Source organism: Oncorhynchus keta, chromosome 16 (genome assembly GCF_023373465.1).
Source record: "Oncorhynchus keta strain PuntledgeMale-10-30-2019 chromosome 16, Oket_V2, whole genome shotgun sequence".
Classification (NCBI taxonomy): domain Eukaryota; kingdom Metazoa; phylum Chordata; class Actinopteri; order Salmoniformes; family Salmonidae; genus Oncorhynchus; species Oncorhynchus keta.
The window spans coordinates 20904816-20928507 of NC_068436.1; the positions used below are offsets into that span (position 1 = coordinate 20904816).

General features: G+C 45.9%; 1 protein-coding gene across 1 annotated transcript in view; it reads left to right on the forward strand.

Annotated features, from left to right (window-relative positions):
• LOC127907901 (huntingtin-like) overlaps nt 1-23692 on the forward strand; it is a 200570-nt gene that overhangs the window by 26297 nt on the left and 150581 nt on the right. The window contains 8 exon segments of the mRNA XM_052464365.1: nt 1100-1117; nt 1120-1176; nt 8445-8760; nt 8762-8849; nt 14482-14599; nt 14686-14804; nt 16312-16423; nt 16902-17039. Coding sequence (XP_052320325.1) covers nt 1100-1117; nt 1120-1176; nt 8445-8760; nt 8762-8849; nt 14482-14599; nt 14686-14804; nt 16312-16423; nt 16902-17039 — 966 coding nt within the window.

Sequence of the window (23692 nt, forward strand, 5' to 3'; positions counted from 1 at the left end):
TTGATGTATTCCTGGACTAGTTTGATGTATTCCTGGACTAGTTTTGGTGTGTTCCTGGACTAGTTTGATGTATTCCTGGACTAGTTTTGGTGTGTTCCTGGACTAGTTTTGGTGTGTTCCTGGACTAGTTTTGGTGTGTTCCTGGACTAGTTTGGTGTGTTCCTGGACTAGTTTTGGTGTGTTCCTGGACTAGTTTTGGTGCGTTCCTGGACTAGTTTGGTGTGTTCCTGGACAAGTTTTGGTTTGTTTGGACTAGTTTTGGTTTGCGTTCCTGGACTAGTTTGGTGTGTTCCTGGACTAGTTTGATGTATTCCTGGACTAGTTTTCATGTGTTCCTGGACTAGTTTTGGTGTGTTCCTGGACTAGTTTGGTGTGTTCCTGGACTAGTTTGATGTATTCCTGGACTAGTTTTCATGTGTTCCTGGACTAGTTTGGTGTGTTCCTGGACTAGTTTGGTGTGTTCCTGGACTAGTTTGATGTATTCCTGGACTAGTTTTCATGTGTTCCTGGACTAGTTTGGTGTGTTTCCTGGACTAGTTTGGTGTGTTCCTGGACTAGTTTGGTGTGTTCCTGGACTAGTTTGGTGTGTTCCTAGTTTTGGTCTGTTCCTGGACTAGTTTGGTGTGTTCCTGGGCTAGTTTGGTGTGTTCCTGGACTAGTATGTCTGATGAAACTAAAGAAGAAGTTGTGCATCAGTTGATCAGTTGGATCAGGTTGTTTTAGCTTTAGAATAGTTGAAATACATGGAAGGACTTTGGGGCCCAGAGGAGAGAGGTTGGAGAACCATTGGTCTACCACAGTTTTCCTAACTCTGCTGACTGGTCATGTAGCGACCTGTGTTACAGTAGTCCTCTTTACCACAGCTTTCTATAACACTGTGTTTACAGTAGTCCTCTTTACACAGCTTTCTCTAACACTGTGTTTACAGTAGTCCTCTTTACCACAGCTTTCTCTAACACTGTGTTTACAGTAGTCCTCTTTACCACAGCTTTCTATAACACTGTGTTTACAGTAGTCCTCTTTACCACAGCTTTCTCTAACACTCTGCTTTGACTGGTCATGTTACAGTAGCCGTCTTTATCCTGTCTGTGTGTCCCAGGCAAGATGCTGTCTGGGGAGGGGAGGGGTTGGAGGACGACCCTGAGAGGGCAGAGGTCACCACCGGGGCCTTTACAGGTGAGACAGAATACAGGAACATCACCATTCATATCACTCAAGCTCATTATTATTATTTATTATGATTAATTATTTATTATTTATTGTTATTATTTAATATGATTATTTATTATTATGTGTTATTATTGTTATGATTTATTATTATTAATTATTTATTGTTATTACTATTGTTATTATTTATTATGATTACTATGTGTTATTATTATTTTTATTATTATTAATTATTATATTAATTATTATTATTATTGTTATTATTTATTATGATTATTTATTGTTGTTGTTGTTATTTATTTGTTATTGTTATGACATGTTGGCACAATGCTTATCCAATTGTTTGGATTCGTTTAAAGGTAAATCATTCGTTAATTGCCATGGTATCCGACATCATGTCGAGCCAATCGTATTATCATTAGGGGGTCTATTAAAATGATTAACTATCACTATTATGAATATTCAAATATTAACTCATGGAACATAGGATTTATGAAACTGACAGGGAATAGGCCTGTAATGGAACCATGAACCAACCATCAGTATCACCTGTTAATGTGAACCATCCTTATGAACCACCATCAGTATGAACCAACCATCCACGGGGTATGACCATCCATATCATCAGTATGAACCAACCATGAACCAACCATCAGTATGAACCAACCATCCGTATGAACCAACCATCCATCCTGATGAACCAACCATCCTTATGTTAGTGTGACAGGGAATAGGCCTGTATCCCCAGTTCATTCTCATGTGAACCATCCTTATGAACCAACCATCAGTATTAACCAACCATCCTTATGAACCAACCATCCATATGAACCAACCATCAGTATGAACCAACCATCCGTATGAACCAACCATCCATATGAACCAACCATCCTTATTAACCAACCATCAGTATGAACCAACCATCCGTATGAACCAACCATCCGTATGAACCAACCATCCTTATGAACCAACCATGTTATGAACCAAACCATCCGTATGAACCAACCATCCGTATGAACCAACCATCCGTGAACCAACCATTGAACCAACCATCCGTTGAACCAACCATCCTTATGAACCAACCATCCATGAACCAACCATCAGTATTAACCAACCATCCTTATGAACCAACCATCCATATGAACCAACCATCCTTATGAACCAACCATCCGTATTAACCAACCATCCTTATGAACCAACCATCCTTATTAACCAACCATCCTTATGAACCAACCATCCTTATTAACCAACCATCCGATTAACCAACCATCTTATGAACCATCCATTAACCAACCATCCTTATTAACCAACCATCCTTATGAACCAACCATCCGTATTAACCAACCATCCGTATTAACCAACCATCCGTATGAACCAACCATCCGTATGAACCAACCATCCTTATTAACCAACCATCCTTATGAACCAACCATCCGTATTAACCAAATCCATCCTTAAGGAACCAACCATCCGTATGAACCAACCATCCTTAGAACCAACCATTAAACCAAACCATCCTATTAACCAACCATCCTTACAGAATCAACCATCCGTATTAACCAACCATCCGTATTAACCAACCAATAACCAACATCCTTATGAACCAACCATCCTTAGTGAACCAACCATCCTTATGAACCAACCATCCTTATGAACCAACCATTCATGAACCAACCATCCATTATGAATAACCATCCATGAACCAACCATCCTTATGAACCAAACCATCCTTTGAACCAACCATCCGTATAGACCATTTGAACCAACCATCCGTATGAACCAACCATGTTGAATCAACCAATTCAGGATTAAACCATCCTCTGCAACCATCCGTATGAACCAACCATCCTAAGGAACACTTCCGTTTGTACCAAGATACTTAATTTGCATAAACCATGGACAGAACCAACCATCTCATGAACCAATCAACCAACCAGCGTTGAACCAACCATCCTTATGAACCAACCATCTGATGAACAACCATCCGTATGAACCAACCATCCATGAACCAGGTTATATGAACTAAATATGAACGTCATCCAGTATTTTAAGCGATTGTCCTTATGAACCAACCATCTGGGTCTCAACAAGGAAGGAAAACCGTAGAGCACAACTGCCATCTGTATACCAACCATAAGTCTTCCCCATCCTTATGAACCAACCTGTTATAGAATAATCTATGAACAAACCAAGGTCTTAAAACACTCTCCATTTTCTAAGAATTTGTAAGGACAGGATGTCAAAATAACCAATGCTTATTCTCAGTATGGAACCAGTACCATTTCTAAATGAACTAAACCTCCCCTGATACAACAGGATGTTCCTATCCCAAGGAATGTCAGTATAGCCCAAGGTCTCTCATCCTCTCCCTGGGACAGGATGTCCTGTATGAAATGTCAGTATCCTTAGCCCAAGGAACCAACCATCCTTCTGAACCTCTCCTTATGGACAGGATGTCCTATAAGGAATGTCAGTATAGCCCAAGGTCTCTCCTCTCCCTGGGTGGGGACAGGATGTCCTATAACCAACCATCAGTATAGCCCCAAGGTCTCTCCCTCTCCCGTGGGACAGGATGTCCTGTATAAGGAACCATCAGTATAAGCCCAAGGTCAACCTCCTTTCTCTGGGTGGGGACAGGACCGTCCTATAAGTGAATGTCAGCATAGCCCAAGGTCTCTCCCCTCCCTGGGTGGGGACAGGGATGTCCCTATAAGGGAATGTCAGTATAGCCCAAGAATGTCTAGCCTCTCCTGGGTGGGGACAGGATGTCCTGTATAAGGAATGTCAGTATAGCCTAAGGTCTCTCCTCTCCCTGGGTGGGGACAGGATGTCCTATAAGGAATGTCAGTATAGCCCAAGGTCTCCTCTCCCTGGGTGGGGACAGGATGTCCTGTAAGGAATGTCAGTATAGCCCAAGGTCTCTCCTCTCCTGGGTGGGGACAGGATGTCCTATGGGAATGTCAGTATAGCCCAAGGTCTCTCACTCCTGGGTGGGGACAGGATGTCCTATAAGGAATGTCAGTATAGCCCAAGGTCTCTCCTCTCCTGGGTGGGGACAGGATGTCCTGTAAGGAATGTCAGTATAGCCCAAGGTCTCTCCTCTCCCTGGGACAGGATGTCCTATAAGGAATGTCAGTATAGCCCGTTGGGTCTCTCCTCTCCTGGGACAGGATGTCCTATAAGGAATGTCAGTATAGCCCAAGGTCTCTCCTCTCCTCCCTGGGACAGGATGTCCTGTAAGGAATGTCAGTATAGCCCAAGGTCTCTCCCTCCCTGGGTGGGGACAGGATGTCCTATAAGGAATGTCAGTATAGCCCAGGTCTCCCCTCCTGGGTGGGGACAGGATGTCCTATAAGGAATGTCAGTATAGCCCCAAGGTCTCTCCTCTCCCTGGGTGGGGACAGGATGTCCTATAAGGAATGTCAGTATAGCCCAAGGTCTCTCCTCTCCCCTGGGACAGGATGTCCTATAAGGAATGTCAGTATAGCCCAAGGTCTCTCCTCTCTCCCTGGGACAGGATGTCCTATAAGGAATGTCAGTATAGCCCAAGGTCTCTCCTCTCCTGGGGGGGACAGGATGTCCTGTAAGGAATGTCAGTATAGCCCAAGGTCTCTCCTCTCCCTGGGACAGGATGTCCCTATAAGGAATGTCAGTATAGCCCAAGGTCTCTCCTCTCCCTGGGTGGGGACAGGATGTCCTGTAAGGAATGTCAGTATAGCCTAAGGTCTCTCCCTCCTGGGACAGGATGTCCTGTAAGGAATGTCAGTATAGCCTAAGGGGGACAGGATGTCCTATAAGGAATGTCAGTATGGCCCAAGGTCTCTCCTCTCCCTGGGTGGGGACAGGATGTCCTATAAGGAATGTCAGTATGGCAAGGTCTCTCCTCTCCCTGGGACAGGATGTCCTATAAGGAATGTCAGTATAGCCCAAGGTCTCTCCTCTCCCTGGGTGGGGACAGGATGTCCTATAAGGAATGTCAGTATAGGCCAAGTCTCTCTCCTCTCTGGGTGGGGACAGGATGTCCTATAAGGAATGTCAGTATAGCCCAAGGTCTCTCCTCTCCCTGGGTGGGGACAGGATGTCCTGTAAGGAATGTCAGTATAGCCCAAGGTCTCTCCTCTCCCTGGGTGGGGACAGGATGTCCTGTAAGGAATGTCAGTATAGCCCAAGGTCTCTCCTCTCCTGGGTGGGGACAGGATGTCCTGTAAGGAATGTCAGTATAGCCTCTCTCCTCCCTGGGACCCTATAAGGAATGTGGGGGGACAGGATGTCCTATATGGAATGTCAGTATAGCCCAAGGTCTCTCCCTCCCTGGGTGGGGACAGGATGTCCTATAAGGAATGTCAGTATAGCCCAGGTCTCTCCCTCCCCTGGGACAGGATGTCTCTGGCCCCCTCCCTCCCTGGGGACAGGATGTCCTATAAGGAATGTCAGTATAGCCCAAGGTCTCTCCTCTCCCTGGGACAGGATGTCCTATAAGGAATGTCAGTATAGCCCAGGTCTCTCCTCTCCCTGGGACAGGATGTCCTATAAGGAATGTCAGTATAGCCCAAGGTCTCTCCTCTCCTGGGACAGGATGCCTATAAGGAATGTCTCCCTCTCCCTGGTGGGGACAGGATGTCCTATAAGGAATGTCAGTATAGCCAAGGTCTCTCCTCTCCCTGGGACAGGATGTCCTATAAGGAATGTCAGTATAGCCCAAGGTCTCTCCTCTCCCTGGGTGGGGACAGGATGTCCTATAAGGAATGTCAGTATAGCCCAAGGTCTCTCCTCTGGGTGGGGACAGGATGTCCTATAAGGAATGTCAGTATAGCCCACGGTCTCTCCTCTCCCTGGGTGGGGACAGGATGTCCTATAAGGAATGTCAGTATAGCCCAAGGTCTCTCCCTCTCCCTGGGTGGGGACAGGATGTCCTATAAGGAATGTCAGTATAGCCCAAGGTCTCTCCTCTCCCTGGGACAGGATGTCCTATAAGGAATGTCAGTATAGCCCAAGGTCTCTCCTCTCCTGGGTGGGGACAGGATGTCCTGTAAGGAATGTCAGTATAGCCCAAGGTCTCTCCTCTCCTGGGTGGGGACAGGATGTCCTATAAGGAATGTCAGTATAGCCCAAGGTCTCTCTCCCTGGGTGGGGACAGGATGTCCTGGGGACAGGATGTCCTGTAAGGAACACAGCATTCCATAACTTCATTAGTTTCTAACAAGGAACAGACTGTCCTTGTTCTAATTCTTGATTAAAACTACACACGTTATATTTAGTTTCATGATTATAATAAGATTCATACATCCATACAGTAACATAGTAGTATTCTGTTTTAGTCATAGTTGTGATTTTAAATTTATAAAACATTGAGTCATTATTCATAAAAATCCTTTGAGATATGAATATATCATACACAACACCAGGCAAAAATAACTATTTAAATTGACCAAAACGTGAAGAGGGAGGGGGTCCATTCTTTACTTCCAGACCCAGTCATCTGTTGGTACAACTTCAATCAAATAGAACCAAACGGGTGGGGGTCCATTCTTTATGTCCAGACCCAGTCATTTGTTAGTAGTATAACTAATTCAAATAGAGCGGTGGAAATGGGTCCATTCTTTACTCTCCAGACCCAGTCATCTGTTAGCAAGGTAACTTCAATCAAATAGAACCAAGCGGGTGGGGGTCCATTCTTTACTCTCCAGACCCAGTCATCTGTTAGCAGTACAACTTCAATCAAATAGAGACAAGCGGGTGGGGGGGGTCCCATTCTTTACTCTCCAACCCAGTCATCTATTAGCAGTACAACTTCAGTAAATAGAACCAAACGGGTGGGGGGTCCATTCTTACTCTCCAGACCCAGTCATCTGTTAGCAGTACAACTTCAATCAAATAGAACCAAACGGGGGGGGGTCATTCTTTACTCTCAGACCCAGTCATCTGTTAGCAGTACAACTGTCAAATGAACCAAACGGGTGGGGGGGGGTCCATTCTTTACTCTCCAGGCCAGTCATCTGTTAGCAGTACAGCTTCAATCAAATAGAACCAAATGGGTGGGGGGGGGGTCCATTCTTTTACTCTCCAGACCCAGTCATCTATTGCAGTACAACTTCAATCAAATAGAACTAGCAGGGGGAGGCAGTCCATTCTTTACTCTCCAGACCCAGTCATCATTAGCAGTACAACTTCAATCAAATAGAACTAAGCGGGGGAGGAGGGGGGTCCATTCTTTACTCTCAGACCCAGTCATCTGTTAGCAGTACAACTTCAATCAAATAGAACCAAGCGGGTGGGGGGTGGGGGTCCATTCTTTACTCTCCAGGCCAGTCATCTGTTAGCAGTACAACTTCAATCAAATAGGACCAAACGGGTGGGAGGGAGAGAGGTCCCATTCTTTACTCTCCAGACCCAGTCATCTGTTAGCAGTACAACTTCAATCAAATAGAGAACTAAACGGGGGGGGTCCATTCTTTACTCTCCAGACCCAGTCATCTGTTAGCAGTACAACTTCTATCAAATAGAACCAAACGAGGGGGGTCCATTCTTTACTCTCAGGCCAGTCATCTGTTAGCAGTACAACTTCAATCAAATAGAACTAAACGAGAAGGGGGAGGGGGGGGTCCATTCTTTACTCTCCAGACCCAGTCATCTGTTAGCAGTACAACTTCAATCAACAGAAACCAAACGGGTGGGGGTGGGGGTCCATTCTTTACTCTCCAGACCAGTCATCTGTTAGCAGTACAACTCAATCAATCAAACGGGTGGGGAGAGGGGGGCTCCTCCAGACCCAGTCATCTGTTAGCAGGAACCAAATGGGGGGGTCCATTCTTTACTCTCCAGACCCAGTCATCTGTTAGCTGTACAACTTCAATAGAACCAAATGGGTGGGGGGGTGGGGGGTCCATTCTTTACTCTCCAGACCCAGTCATCTGTTAGCTGTACAACTTCAATCAAATAGAACCAAACGGGGGGGGTCCATTCTTTACTCTCCAGACCCAGTCATCTGTTAGCAGTACAACTTCAATCAAATAGAACCAAACGGGTGGGGGTCCATTCTTTACTCTCCAGACCCAGGTTAGCTGTACAACTTCAATCAAATAGAACCAAACGGGTGGGGGGGGTGGGGTCCATTCTTTACTCTCCAGACCCAGTCATCTGTTAGCAGTACAACTTCAATCAAATAGAACCAAACGGGTGGGGGGAGGGGGGTCCATTCTTTACTCTCCCTGTCTGTTGTATTGAAAGATGAGGTTGAGAGGGAGGGTGATGATTTTAATGTGTCTCCCACCTTGACTCAGCCTCTGTCGCGGGCGCCGACGCCACCGCCCAGGTGGTCGACATCATTACCCAGCAGCCCCGCTCCTCACAGCATGCTCTGCAGCCCGGCGACTCCGTGGACCTCGGTGGCGCCTCCTCGGAACAAGGAACGACTGCCCTCGGGACGTCTGGCGGCGAGGGAGGGGCGGGGACTCCCGAGTCGCCCAATGACAACGCAGAGGACGAGGACATGCTCAGCCACAGCTCCAGCGGGGCTAACGTTACTCCGGAAACGGCCGACTACGCCACACCGGAGAGCACGGAGATGCCCGACGGGCCCCTGCTGGACCCCTGGGAGACCCTCGCTGCCCCCGAGCGCCGACTCGTCGCAGACCACCACAGAGGGGCCGGACTCGGCCGTCACGCCTTCAGACGTTGCTGAACTCGTAAGTCTGCCCGACATGTAGGAGTGAGACTTGTTACACAGAGAAGTAGTTTTGATTTGATTTACTAGAAGCGAACGCACTGATTATCCTCCGATGTTGCTGATACTGGGGAGATTAGAGATTAGAGATTGGAGTTGGAATGAGTGATTTGAATCAGTTGGGATGGACCAGGTTTCCCAGACCATAGAATTAGACTCAGTAGAATGAATCAAAACCCCATCGTCGGTCGTGCAGGTTTCTGAACCCACTAAATGCTGTTGGTTGCATGTGTTAAACACTGAGGCTCACAGTGGTTGGCGTAACATTGCTTTGAATGGGAATGTCCGTTCCTCTAATTCTGATTCTATGGTCTGCCCTCCTCCCTCCCTCCCTCCCCACCCACCCCGTGACACGCAGTCGCGTCCCGCGGTTGCCACGGGGGATGGTGGAGCCGCCGTTCGAGGCCCCTCCCTCCGACCTCCACCGAGGTCCAGACGCGTCCGACAGCGACTCTTCCGTCTACTCCTCCTCTTCCTCCCTCTTCCTCCTCCGCTGCTGCTGCTGCTGCTTCTTCTTCCTCCCTCTCTTCTGGCGCCGCGCCCTTCCTCTAGCGGTAGTAGCAAGGTGATTGGCTGATTGGTTGATGATGTCATAGGGGAGGGGGATATACCTGGCTGTAGTTCCGTTTTGTTCTTGTCACTGCTCGTCCGAACCCGCCTTCGTTCCTTAAGACCGGTACTCTACTCCCCTGCTAAGAACCGCCCCTTCTCCCTCTCTCGTTTCCATGGCAATCTGGAGTCAAGGATTTAATCCCCCTCCTGATTGGTTGCTTTCCCCATCCTTCTTGTTTGGTGATTTATTAGTTTTCTTAGAAAGATCATTGAAACTCTTCAGAAATCTAAAACGATCCCCTCCCCTCGCTCCTCCTTACCTCTCTCTCCCTCTTCCTCCCCTTCCCACTTCTCCCTCCTTCCCCCTCCTCCCCTCCTTCCCCTCTCCTTCCCCTTGCTCCCCTCTCCTGATCTAGTTATCTCTCTGCTTCTCTCTTGTTGGATTATAGAGTGAGTTCTGTAGTTAATTGTTAACCCACATCATGGTATGAGTTCTGTAGTTAACTGTTGACCCATATCATAGAATGAGTTCTGTAGTAACTGTTAACCCACATCATGGAATGAGTTCTGTAGTTAACTGTTAACCCACATCATGGTATGAGTTCTGTAGTTAACTGTTAACCCACATCATGGAATGAGTTCTGTAGTTAACTGTTAACCCACATCATGGAATGAGTTCTGTAGTTAACTGTTAACCCACATCATGGTATGAGTTCTGTAGTTACTGTTAACCCACATCATGGAATGAGTTCTGTAGTTAACTGTTAACCCACATCATGGAATGAGTTCTGTAGTTAACTGTTAACCCACATCATGGTATGAGTTCTGTAGTTAACTGTTAACCCACATCATGGAATGAGTTCTGTAGTAACTGTTAACCCACATCATGGTATGAGTTCTGTAGTTAACTGTTAACCCACATCATGGAATGAGTTCTGTAGTTAACTGTTAACCCACATCATGGAATGAGTTCTGTAGTTAACTGTTAACCCACATCATGGAATGAGTTCTGTAGTTACTGTTAACCCACATCATGGAATGAGTTCTGTAGTAACTGTTAACCCACATCATGGAATGAGTTCTGTAGTTAACTGTTAACCCACATCATGGAATGAGTTCTGTAGTTAACTGTTAACCCACATCATGGAATGAGTTCTGTAGTTAACTGTTAACCCACATCATGGAATGAGTTCTGTAGTAACTGTTAACCCACATCATGGAATGAGTTCTGTAGACTGTTATTATTAGACTGTTATTATACCCGGTAGACTGTTATTATGGTAGACTGTTATTATACCCAGTAGACTGTTATTCTATACCCAGTAGACTGTTGTTAACCCCACTGTTATTATATGGTACTGTTATTATACCAGTAGACTGTTATTATTATACCCAGTAGACTGTTATTATGGAGACTGTTATTATTATACCCAGTAGACTGTTATTATACCCCTGTTATTATACCCGGTAGACTGTTATTATACCCAGTAGACTGTTATACCCAGTAGACTGTTGTTATACCCAGTTCTGTTATTATACTGTTAGACTGTTATTATACCCGGTAGACTGTTATTATAGTAGACTGTTATACCCAGTAGATCATGGAACCCGGTAGACTGTTAGTTATACCCAGTAGACTGTTATTATACCCAGTCATGTTATTATACCCAGTATACTGTTGTTACTTATACCCAGTAGACTGTTATTATACCCAGTAGACTGTTATTATTATACCCAGTAGACTGTTGTTACACCCGGTAGCTGTTATTATTATGGAATAGACTGTTCTGTACCCAGTAGACTGTTATACCCTCATAGACTGTTGTATGAGTAGACTGTTATTATACCCAGTAACTGTTATTATTATACACAGGAGACTGTTATTATTATAGTTAACTGTTAACCCAGTAGACTGTTGTTATTATACCCAGTAGACTGTTATTATAGTTAGACTGTTATACCCACATCATATACCCAGTAGACTGTTCTATACCCAGTAGACTGTTGTTACACCCAGTAGACTGGTTACACCCAGTAGAGTTCTGTTACACCCAGTAGACTGTTATACCCAGGAGACTGTTATTATTCTGTGAGACTGTTATTATACCCTAGACATCATTGGAATGAGACTGTTTTTGTAGACTGTTTTTATACCCAGTAGACTGTGTTTATCCTTTGTTGCGTCAACCCAGTAGATTTAGTTATACCCAGTAGGTTGTTATTATCTGCAGACTTTATACCCAGTAGACTGTTGACAGTAGACTGTTGTTATTATACCCAGTAGACTTCTTCATACCCTAGACTGTTATTTACCCGGGAATCTTACCCAGACTGTTATTTCGGTAGACTGATATACCCAGTAGACTGTTATTATACCCAAGACTGTTTTCCAGTAGACTGTTGCCTCCCAAGTAGACTGTTATTATTATACCCAGGAGACTGTTATTATCCCAGTAGACTGTTATTATACCCGGTGACTGTTATTATACCCGGTGGACTGTTATTATACCCAGTAGACTGTTTTTATACCCAGTAGACTGTCATTATACCCAGTAGACTGTTGTTATTATACCCAGTAGACTGTTATTATACCCAGTAGACTGTTGTTATTATACCCAGTAGACTGTTATTATACCCAGTAGACTGGTGTTGTTATACCCAGTAGACTGTTATACCAGTAGACTGTTATTATACCCGGTAGACTGTTATTATACCCAGTAGACTGTTATTATACCCAGTAGACTGTTATTATACCCAGTAGACTGTTATTATACCCAGTAGACTGTTATTATACCCGGTAGACTGTTATTATACCCAGTAGACTGTTATTATACCCGGTAGACTGTTATTATACCCAGTAGACTGTTATTATTATACCCAGTAGACTGTTATTATTATACCCAGTAGACTGTTGTTATACCCAGTAGACTGTTGTTATACCCAGTAGACTGTTATTATACCCGGTAGACTGTTATTATACCCAGTAGACTGTTATTATACCCGGTAGACTGTTATTATACCCGGTAGACTGTTATTATACCCGGTAGACTGTTATTATACCCGGTAGACTGTTATTATACCCAATAGACTGTTATTATACCCAATAGACTGTTATTATACCCAGTAGACTGTTATTATACCCGGTAGACTGTTATTATTATACCCAGTAGACTGTTATTATACCCGGTAGACTGTTATTATACCCAGTAGACTGTTATTATACCCAGTAGACTGTTGTTATACCCAGTAGACTGTTGTTATACCCAGTAGACTGTTATTATACCCAGTAGACTGTTATTATACCCAGTAGACTGTTATTATACCCAGTAGACTGTTATTATACCCAGTAGACTGTTATTATACCCAGTAGACTGTTATTATACCCAGTAGACTGTTATTATACCCGGTAGACTGTTATTATACCCAGTAGACTGTTGTTATTATACCCAGTAGACTGTTGTTATAGACTGTTATACCCAGTAGACTGTTATTATACCCAGTAGACTGTTATTATACCCAGTAGACTGTTATTATACCCAGTAGACTGTTGTTATTATGCCCGGTAGACTGTTGTTATACCCGGTAGACTGTTGTTATACCCGGTAGACTGCCGTTATGCCCGTTATGCCCGGTAGACTGTCGTTATGCCCGGTAGACTGTCGTTATTAGATTATGCCCGGTAGACTGTTATTATTATGCCCGGTAGACTGTTATTATTATGCCCGGTGTTATTATGCCCGGTAGACTGTTATTATTATACCCGGTAGACTGTCGTTATGCCCGGTAGACTGTCGTTATGCCCGGTAGACTGTCGTTATGCCCGGTAGACTGTCGTTATGCCCGGTAGACTGTCGTTATGCCCGGTAGACTGTCGTTATGCCCGGTAGACTGTCAGCCCTGTCAGTAGCGTTATGCCCGAGTAGACTGTGTTATGCCCGCTGAGACTGTCGTTATGCCCTAGACTTGTGTTTGAATGGGAACCTCAGTACTGATGTCTGTCTCTGTGTGTGTCTGTCGTTATGCCCGGTAGACTGTCGTTATGCCCGGTGTGTCGTTGTCGGTGTCAGTAGCTCTGAAGTGTGGACGTGTCTTGTCCGCTGTGTGACTGTGTGTTGTCTGAACTGTGTCACTGATGTCTGTCTCTGTGTGTGTGTGTCTGTCTCTGTGTGTGTGTGTCTGTCTCTCTGTGTGTGTGTGTCTGTCTCTGTGTGTGTGTGTGTGTCTGTCTGTGTGTGTGTGTGTGTGTCTGTCTCTGTGTGTGTGTCTGTCTCTGTGTGTGTGTGTCTGTCTCTGTGTGTGTGTGTCTGTCTCTGTGTGTGTGTGTCTGTCTCTGTGTGTGTGTGTCTGTCTCTGTGTGTGTGTGTCTGTCTCTGTGTGTGTGTGTCTGTCTCTGTGTGTGTGTGTCTGTCTCTGTGTGTGTGTGTCTGTCTCTGTGTGTGTGTGTCTGTCTCTGTGTGTGTGTGTCTGTCTCTGTGTGTGTGTGTCTGTCTCTGTGTGTGTGTGTCTGTCTCTGTGTGTGTGTGTCTGTCTCTGTGTGTGTGTGTGTGTGTGTGTGTGTGTCTGTCTGTGTCTGTGTGTGTCTCTGTCTGTCTGTCTCTGTCTGTGTGTGTCTCTGTGTGTCTGTGTGTGTGTCTCTGTGTGTGTGTCTGTCTGTCTCTGTGTGTCTGTGTGTCTCTCTGTGTGTGTCTGTCTCTGTGTGTGTCTGTCTCTCTGTGTGTCTGTCTCTGTGTGTGTCTGTCTCTGTGTGTGTCTGTCTCTGTGTGTGTCTGTGTGTGTCTGTCTCTGTGTGTCTGTCTGTGTGTGTCTGTCTCTGTGTGTCTGTCTCTGTGTGTCTGTCTCTGTGTGTCTGTCTCTGTGTGTCTGTCTCTGTGTCTGTCTCTGTGTGTCTCTCTCTGTGTGTGTCTCTCTGTGTGTGTCTCTCTGTGTGTGTCTCTCTGTGTGTGTGTCTCTCTGTGTGTGTGTCTCACTGTGTGTGTGTCTCTCTGTGTGTGTGTGTGTCTCTCTGTGTGTGTGTCTCTCTCTGTGTGTCTCTGTGTGTGTAGGTGTTGGACACCAGTGAGAGTCTGTATTCAGGGATGCAGATTGGAACTTTACAGGATGAGGAAGAAGAGGGAGCCGTACCTTCATCACACCCTGAACCCTTCTCCCAGTCCGCACTGGGTACGACACGCTACACACACAGTACACACGTGTTACAAACACAGACACATACATACAGTACACTGACGTTGTTGTTGTTGTTGTAGCTCTGAGTAGACCCCACCTCCTAGAGGGCAGAGGTCACAACAGACAGGCGTCAGACAGCAGTGTGGATCACTTCATACCAAAGGAGGAACCAGTGGAGACCACAGAGCAGGAGAACAAGGTACACACACACACACACACACACACACAGACACACACACACACACAGAGACACACACACACAGAGACACACACACACAGAGACACACACACACACACACACACACAGAGACACACACACACACAGAGACACACACACACACACACACACACACACACACACACACACACACACACACACACACACACACACACACACACACACACACACAGACACACACACACACACACACACACACACACACACACACACACACACACACACACACACACACACACACACACACACACAGACACACACACACACACACACACACACACACACACGGAGAGACACACACACACGGAGAGACACACACACACACACGGAGAGAGACACACACACACACACACACACACACGGAGAGACACACACACACACACACGGAGAGACACACACACACACGGAGAGAGACACACACGGAGAGTAACACACACACACAGAGAGAGACACACACACACAGAGACACACACACACACACACACACACACACACACACACGGAGAGACACACACACACACACACACACACACACACACACACACACACACACACAGAGAGACACACACATGGAGAGACACACACACACACACACGGAGAGAGACACACACACGCTAATTTATAATATCTTATGACGTTAGATAAAACCCCACTAATTTATAATATCTTATGACGTTAGATAAAACCCCCACTAATTTATAATATCTTATGACGTTAGATAAAACCCCCACTAATTTATAATATCTTATGACGTTAGATAAAACCCCCACTAATTTATAATATCTTATATAGTCTGCCAATGATAGAAAACCCCCACTAATTTATAATATCTTATGACGTTAGATAAAACCCCACTAATTTATAATATCTTATATAGTCTGCCAATGACGTCAGATAAAACACCCACTAATTTATAATATCTTATGACGTTAGATAAAACCCCCACTAATTTATAATATCTTATGACGTTAGATAAAACCCCCACTAATTTATAATATCTTATATAGTCTGCCAATGACGTTAGATAAAACCCCCACTAATTTATAATATCTTATGACGTTAGATAAAACCCCCACTAATTTATAATATCTTATATAGTCTGCCAATGACGTCAGGTAAAACCCCACTAATTTATAATATCTTATATAGTCTGCCAATGACGTCAGATAAAACCCCACTAATTTATAATATCTTATATAGTCTGCCAATGACGTCAGGTAAAACCCCACTAATTTATAATATCTTATATAGTCTGCCAATGACGTCAGGTAAAACCCCACTAATTTATAATATCTTATATAGTCTGCCAATGACGTCAGATAAAACCCCACTAATTTAAAACCCCATCACTCATTATGAGATATTTAGGCTTGTTTAGATTTCACATTTGTCTTTTCTGATTGGCTAATGTTGTTGTCTGTCTTATTTTGACTGGTTGTGATTGGTTAATTGTTGTTTCATCCCCCAGCCATCGAGGATAAAGGGTCCGATTGGCCACTATACAGACCAAGGGGCGGAGCCTCTGGTTCACTGTGTACGACTCCTCTCTGCCTCCTTCCTGCTGACTGGACAGAAGAATGGTACGAGTCTGAGAGGTGTCTCTGACCTGTGTGTCTCTGACCTGTGTGTCTCTGACCTGTGTGTCTCTGACCTGTGTGTGTCTCTGACCTGTGTGTCTCTGACCTGTGTGTCTCTGACCTGTGTGTGTCTCTGACCTATGTGTGTGTGTGACCTGTGTGTGTCTGACCTGTGTGTGTGTGTGACCTGTATGTGTCTGACCTGTGTGTGTCTGTCTCTGACCTGTGTCTCTGACCTGTGTGTCTCTGACCTGTGTGTGTCTGTCTCTGACCTGTGTGTGTCTGTCTCTGACCTGTGTGTCTCTGACCTGTGTGTCTCTGACCTGTGTGTGTGTGTGTGTGTGTGTGTGTGTGTGTGTCTCTGACCTGTGTGTGTGTGTCTCTGACCTGTGTGTGTCTCTGACCTGTGTGTCTCTGACCTGTGTGTGTGTGTGTGTCTCTGACCTGTGTGTGTGTGTGTCTGACCTGTGTGTGTGTGCAGGGCTGGTCTCTGATAAAGAGGTCCGTGTCAGTGTGAAGGTTCTAGCAGTCAGCTGTATCGGAGCAGCAGCCGCCCTTCATCCTGAAGTCTTCTTCAACTCTCTGTACCTGGAACCACTGGATGGAGTGTGTGTGCAGGGTAGGTGTGTGTCACTGACCTGTGTGTCTCTGACCACACACACACACCGTACCACACACACACACACACACTGACCTGTGTGTGTGTGTGTGTGTGTGTGTCTACACACACACACACACACACCTGTACACACACACACACACACACACACACACACCTGTGTCTGTCTACCACACACTGTCTCTGACACACACACACTGACCACACACACACACCTGTGTGTGTGTGTCTCTGACCTGTGTGTCTCTGACCTGTGTGTCTCTGACCTGTGTGTCTCTGACCTGTGTGTGTCACACCTGTACACACACACCTGTGTCTGTCTCGTACACACACACACCTGTGTGTCACACCACACACTGACACACACACACTGACACACACTCTGACCTGTGTGTCTCTGACCACACACATGTCTGTGTGTGTCTCTGACCACACACACACACTGACCTGTGTGTGTCTGACCTGTCTCTGACCTGTGTGTGTCTGTCTCTGACCTGTGTGTCTCTGACCTGTGTGTCTCTGCATTTACACACACACACACACCTGTGTGTGTCAGGGCTGTGTCACTGACACACACACACACCGTATGACTGTGTGTGTGTCTCTGACTGCACACACACTGTGTGACTACACACACTCTCACCTGTGACTGTCTCTGAACACACTGTATGACTACACACACCACGTATGACTCACACCACCGTATGAACACACACACACACACTGTATGACACACACACACACACACACCGTATGACTACGCACACACACACCGTATGACTACACACACACACCACATGTGTATGTACACACACACCATGACTACACACACACACACACCGTATGACTACACACACACACCGTATGACTACACACACACACCGTATGACTACACACACACACCATATGACTACACACACACACACACCGTATGACTACACACACACACCGTATGACTACACACACACACACCATATGACTACACACACACACACCGTATGACTACACACACACCATATGACTACACACACACACACACCGTATGACCACACACACACACCGTATGACTACACACACACACACCGTATGACTACACACACACATATGACTACACACACACACCTCTGTTACACACACACACACCGTATGACTACACACACACACACCATATGACTACACACACACACCGTATGACTACACACACACACCATATGACTACACACACACCATATGACTGACACACACACACACACACCGTATGACCACACACACACACCGTATGACTACACACACACCGTATGACTACACACACACCATATGACACACACACACACACCGTATGACTACACACACACCATATGACTACACACACACACCGAGTGTGACTGACACACACATGACTACACACACACATATGACACACCACATGATGACTACACACACACACCGTATGACTACACACACACATATGACACACTACACACCGTATGACTGTGTGTGTGTGTGTGTATGACACACACACACACCATATGACTACACACACGTACCGTATGACTACACACACACACACCGTATGACTACACACACACACACATGACACACACACACACCGTATGACTACACACACACACCGTATGACTACACACACACACACCGTATGACTACACACACACACTGTACCTATGACTACACACACACACCGTATGACTACACACACACACACGTATGACACACACACACACCATATGACTACACACACACACACCGTATGACTACACACGTATGACACACCACACACACCTGACACACACACACACACCGTATGACTACACACACACACCATATGACTACACACACACCATATGACTACACACACACACACACCGTATGACCACACACACACACCATATGACTACACACACACACCGTATGACTACACACACACCATATGACTACACACACACACCGTATGACTACACACACACCACACACACACACACCGTATGACTACACACACACACACATGACTACACTACACACCATATGACTACACACACCATATGACTACACACACACACCATATGACTACACACACACACACCGTATGACTACACACACACACCATATGACTACACACACACACCGTATGACTACACACACACACCATATGACTACACACACACATGACTACACACACACACCGTATGACCACACACACACACCGTATGACTACACACACACACATGACTACACACACACACCGTATGACTACACACACACACCGTATGACTACACACACACATATGACACACACACACACACCATATGACTACACACACACACCATATGACTACACACACACACACCGTATGACTACACACACACACCGTATGACTACACACACACACCATATGACTACACACACACACCATATGACTACACACACACCATATGACTACACACACACACACCATATGACTACACACACACACACCGTATGACACACACACACACACTATGACTACACACACCATATGACTACACACACACACACCACATGACTACACACACACACACACGTATGACTACACACACACACACCATATGACTACACACACACACCATATGACTACACACACACACACACCGTATGACTACACACACACACACCGTATGACTACACACACACACACCGCATGACTACACACACACACCGTATGACTACACACACACACCATATGACTACACACACACACCGTATGACTACACACACACACCGTACGACTACACACACACACCATATGACTACACACACACACCATATGACTACACACACACCGTATGACTACACACATACACCATATGACTACACACACACACACCATATGACTACACACACACACGTATGACTACACACACACACCATATGACTACACACACACACCGTATGACTACACACACACACCGACACACACACACACACCGTATGACTACACACACACACCGTATGACTACACACACACACCCGTATGACTACACACACACCGTATGACTACACACACACACCGTATGACTACACACACACACCGTACGACACACACACACCATATGACACACACACACACGATGACTACACACACACACACCGTACGACTATACACACACACACCATATGACTACACACACACACCATATGACTACACACACACACCGTATGACTACACACACACCATATGACTACACACCATGTGACTACACACACACACCGTATGACTACACACACACACCATATGACTACACACACACCGTATGACTACACACACACACACCGTACACACACACACACACCGTATGACTACACACACACACCATGACTGACTACACACACACCATATGACACACACACACGTATGACTACACACAGACACCATATGACTACACACACACACACCATATGACTACACACCGTGTGACTACACACACACACCGTATGACTACACACACACACCACACGACCACACACACACACCATATGACTACACACACACATCGTATGACTACACACACACACCGTATGACTACACACACACACACCGTATGACTACACACACACACGTATGACTACACACACACACCGTATGACTACACACACACACACCGTACACTACACACACACACCGCACGACCACACACACACCATATGACTACACACACACACCGTAGCGGACTACTACACACACACACCGTATGACTACACACACACACACACCGTACGACTACACACACACACCGTATGACCACACACACACCGTATGACTACACACACACACCGTACGACTACACACACACCATACGACTACACACACACACCGTTTACTACACACACACACCGTATGACACACACACACACCATGACTACACACACACCGCATTTCTCACACACACACACCGTACACCACCACACACACCGCATGACTACACACACACCGTGCACACACACACCGTATGACTACACACACACTGCCATATGACCACACACACACACCGTATGACTATACACACACACACACACCATATGACTACACACACACCGTATGACCACACACACACACCGTACTACTCACACACACACACCATATGACCACACACACACACCGTATGACCACACACACCCGTATGACTACACACACACACCATATGACCACACACACACCGTATGACCCACACACACACACACCGTACTGACTACACACACACCATATGACCACACACACACACACCATATGACTACACACACACACCATATGACTACACACACACCGTATGACCACACACACACCATATGACTACACACACACACCATATGACCACACACACACACCGTATGACCACACACACACACCGTACGACTACACACACACACCATATGACCACACACACACCATATGACTACACACACACACCATATGACACACACACACCGTATGACCACACACACACACACCATATGACTACACATATAGCGACTACACACACACCCGTATGACCACACACACACACCATGACTACACACACACACCGTATGACCACACACACACGTATGACCACACACACACACCATATGACTACACACACACCATTACACACACACACACACCGCATGACACACACACACACACACCGTATGACCACACACACACACCGTATGACTACACACACACACACCGTATGACTACACACACACACCATATGACTACACACACACACACCGTATGACTACACACACACACCGTATGACTACACACACACCGTATGACTACACACACACACCATATGACTACACACACACACCATATGATACACACACACACACCATATGACTACACACACACACACACACACACACCGTATGACTACACACACACACACCGTATGACTACACACACACATTGGGAGGACTACACACACACACACCGTATGACTACACACACACACACTGGGTATGACTACACACACACACCGTATGACTACACACACACACCGTATGACTACACACACACACACCATATGACTACACACACACACCATATGACTACACACACACACCGTATGACTACACACACACACACACCGTATGACTACACACACACACCGTATGACTACACACACACACCGTATGACTACACACACACACGTATGACTACACACACACACCGTATGACTACACACACACACCATATGACTACACACACACACCGTATGACTACACACACACACCGTATGACTACACACACACACCGTATGACTACACACACACACCGTATGACTACACACATACACACACCATATGACTACACACACACACCGTATGACTACACACACACACACACCGTATGACTACACACACACACCGTATGACTACACACACACACACCGTATGACTACACACACACACCGTATGACTACACACACACACCGTGTGACTACACACACACACACCATATGACTACACACACACCGTATGACTACACACACACACCGTATGACTACACACACACACCGTATGACTACACACACACACACACCATATGACTACACACACGTATGACTACACACACACCGTATGACTACACACACACACACGTGTATGACACACACACACCATATGACTACACACACACACCGTATGACTACACACACACACCGTATGACTATAGCACACACACACACACCATATGACTACACACACACCGTATGACCACACACACACACCATATGACTACACACACACACCGTGACTACACACACACCACTGTGACTACACACACACACACCATATGACACACACACACCGTATGACTACACACACACACACACCGTATGACTACACACACACACACACACCGTATGACTACACACACACACACACCGTATGACTGACTACACACACACCGTATGACTACACACACACACACACCGTATGACTACACACACACACCGTATGACTACACACACACACACACATGACTACACACACACACCGTATGACTACACACACACACACACCGTATGACCACACACACACACGTATGACTACACACACACACCGTATGACTACACACACACACCGTATGACTACACACACACACCGTATGACTACACACACACCGTATGACTACACACACACACACCGCACCGACCACACACACACACCATATGACTACACACACACACCGTATGACTACACACACACGTCTGACTCACACACACACACCGTATGACCACACACACCGTATGACTACACACACACACCGTGCACTACACACACACACCATACGACTACACACACACACACATGATTTCACACACACCATATGACCACACACACACCATATGATACACACACACACCGTATGACTACACACACACCATATGACTACACACACACACCAAGACTACACACACACACCCGCCATGACTACACACACACACCGTACGACTACACACACACACCGTATGACCACACACACACAAGACTACACACACACACCGTGCACACACACACCGCACGACTACACACACACACCATATGATGACCACACACACACACCATATGACCACACACACACCGTATGACCACACACACACACCGT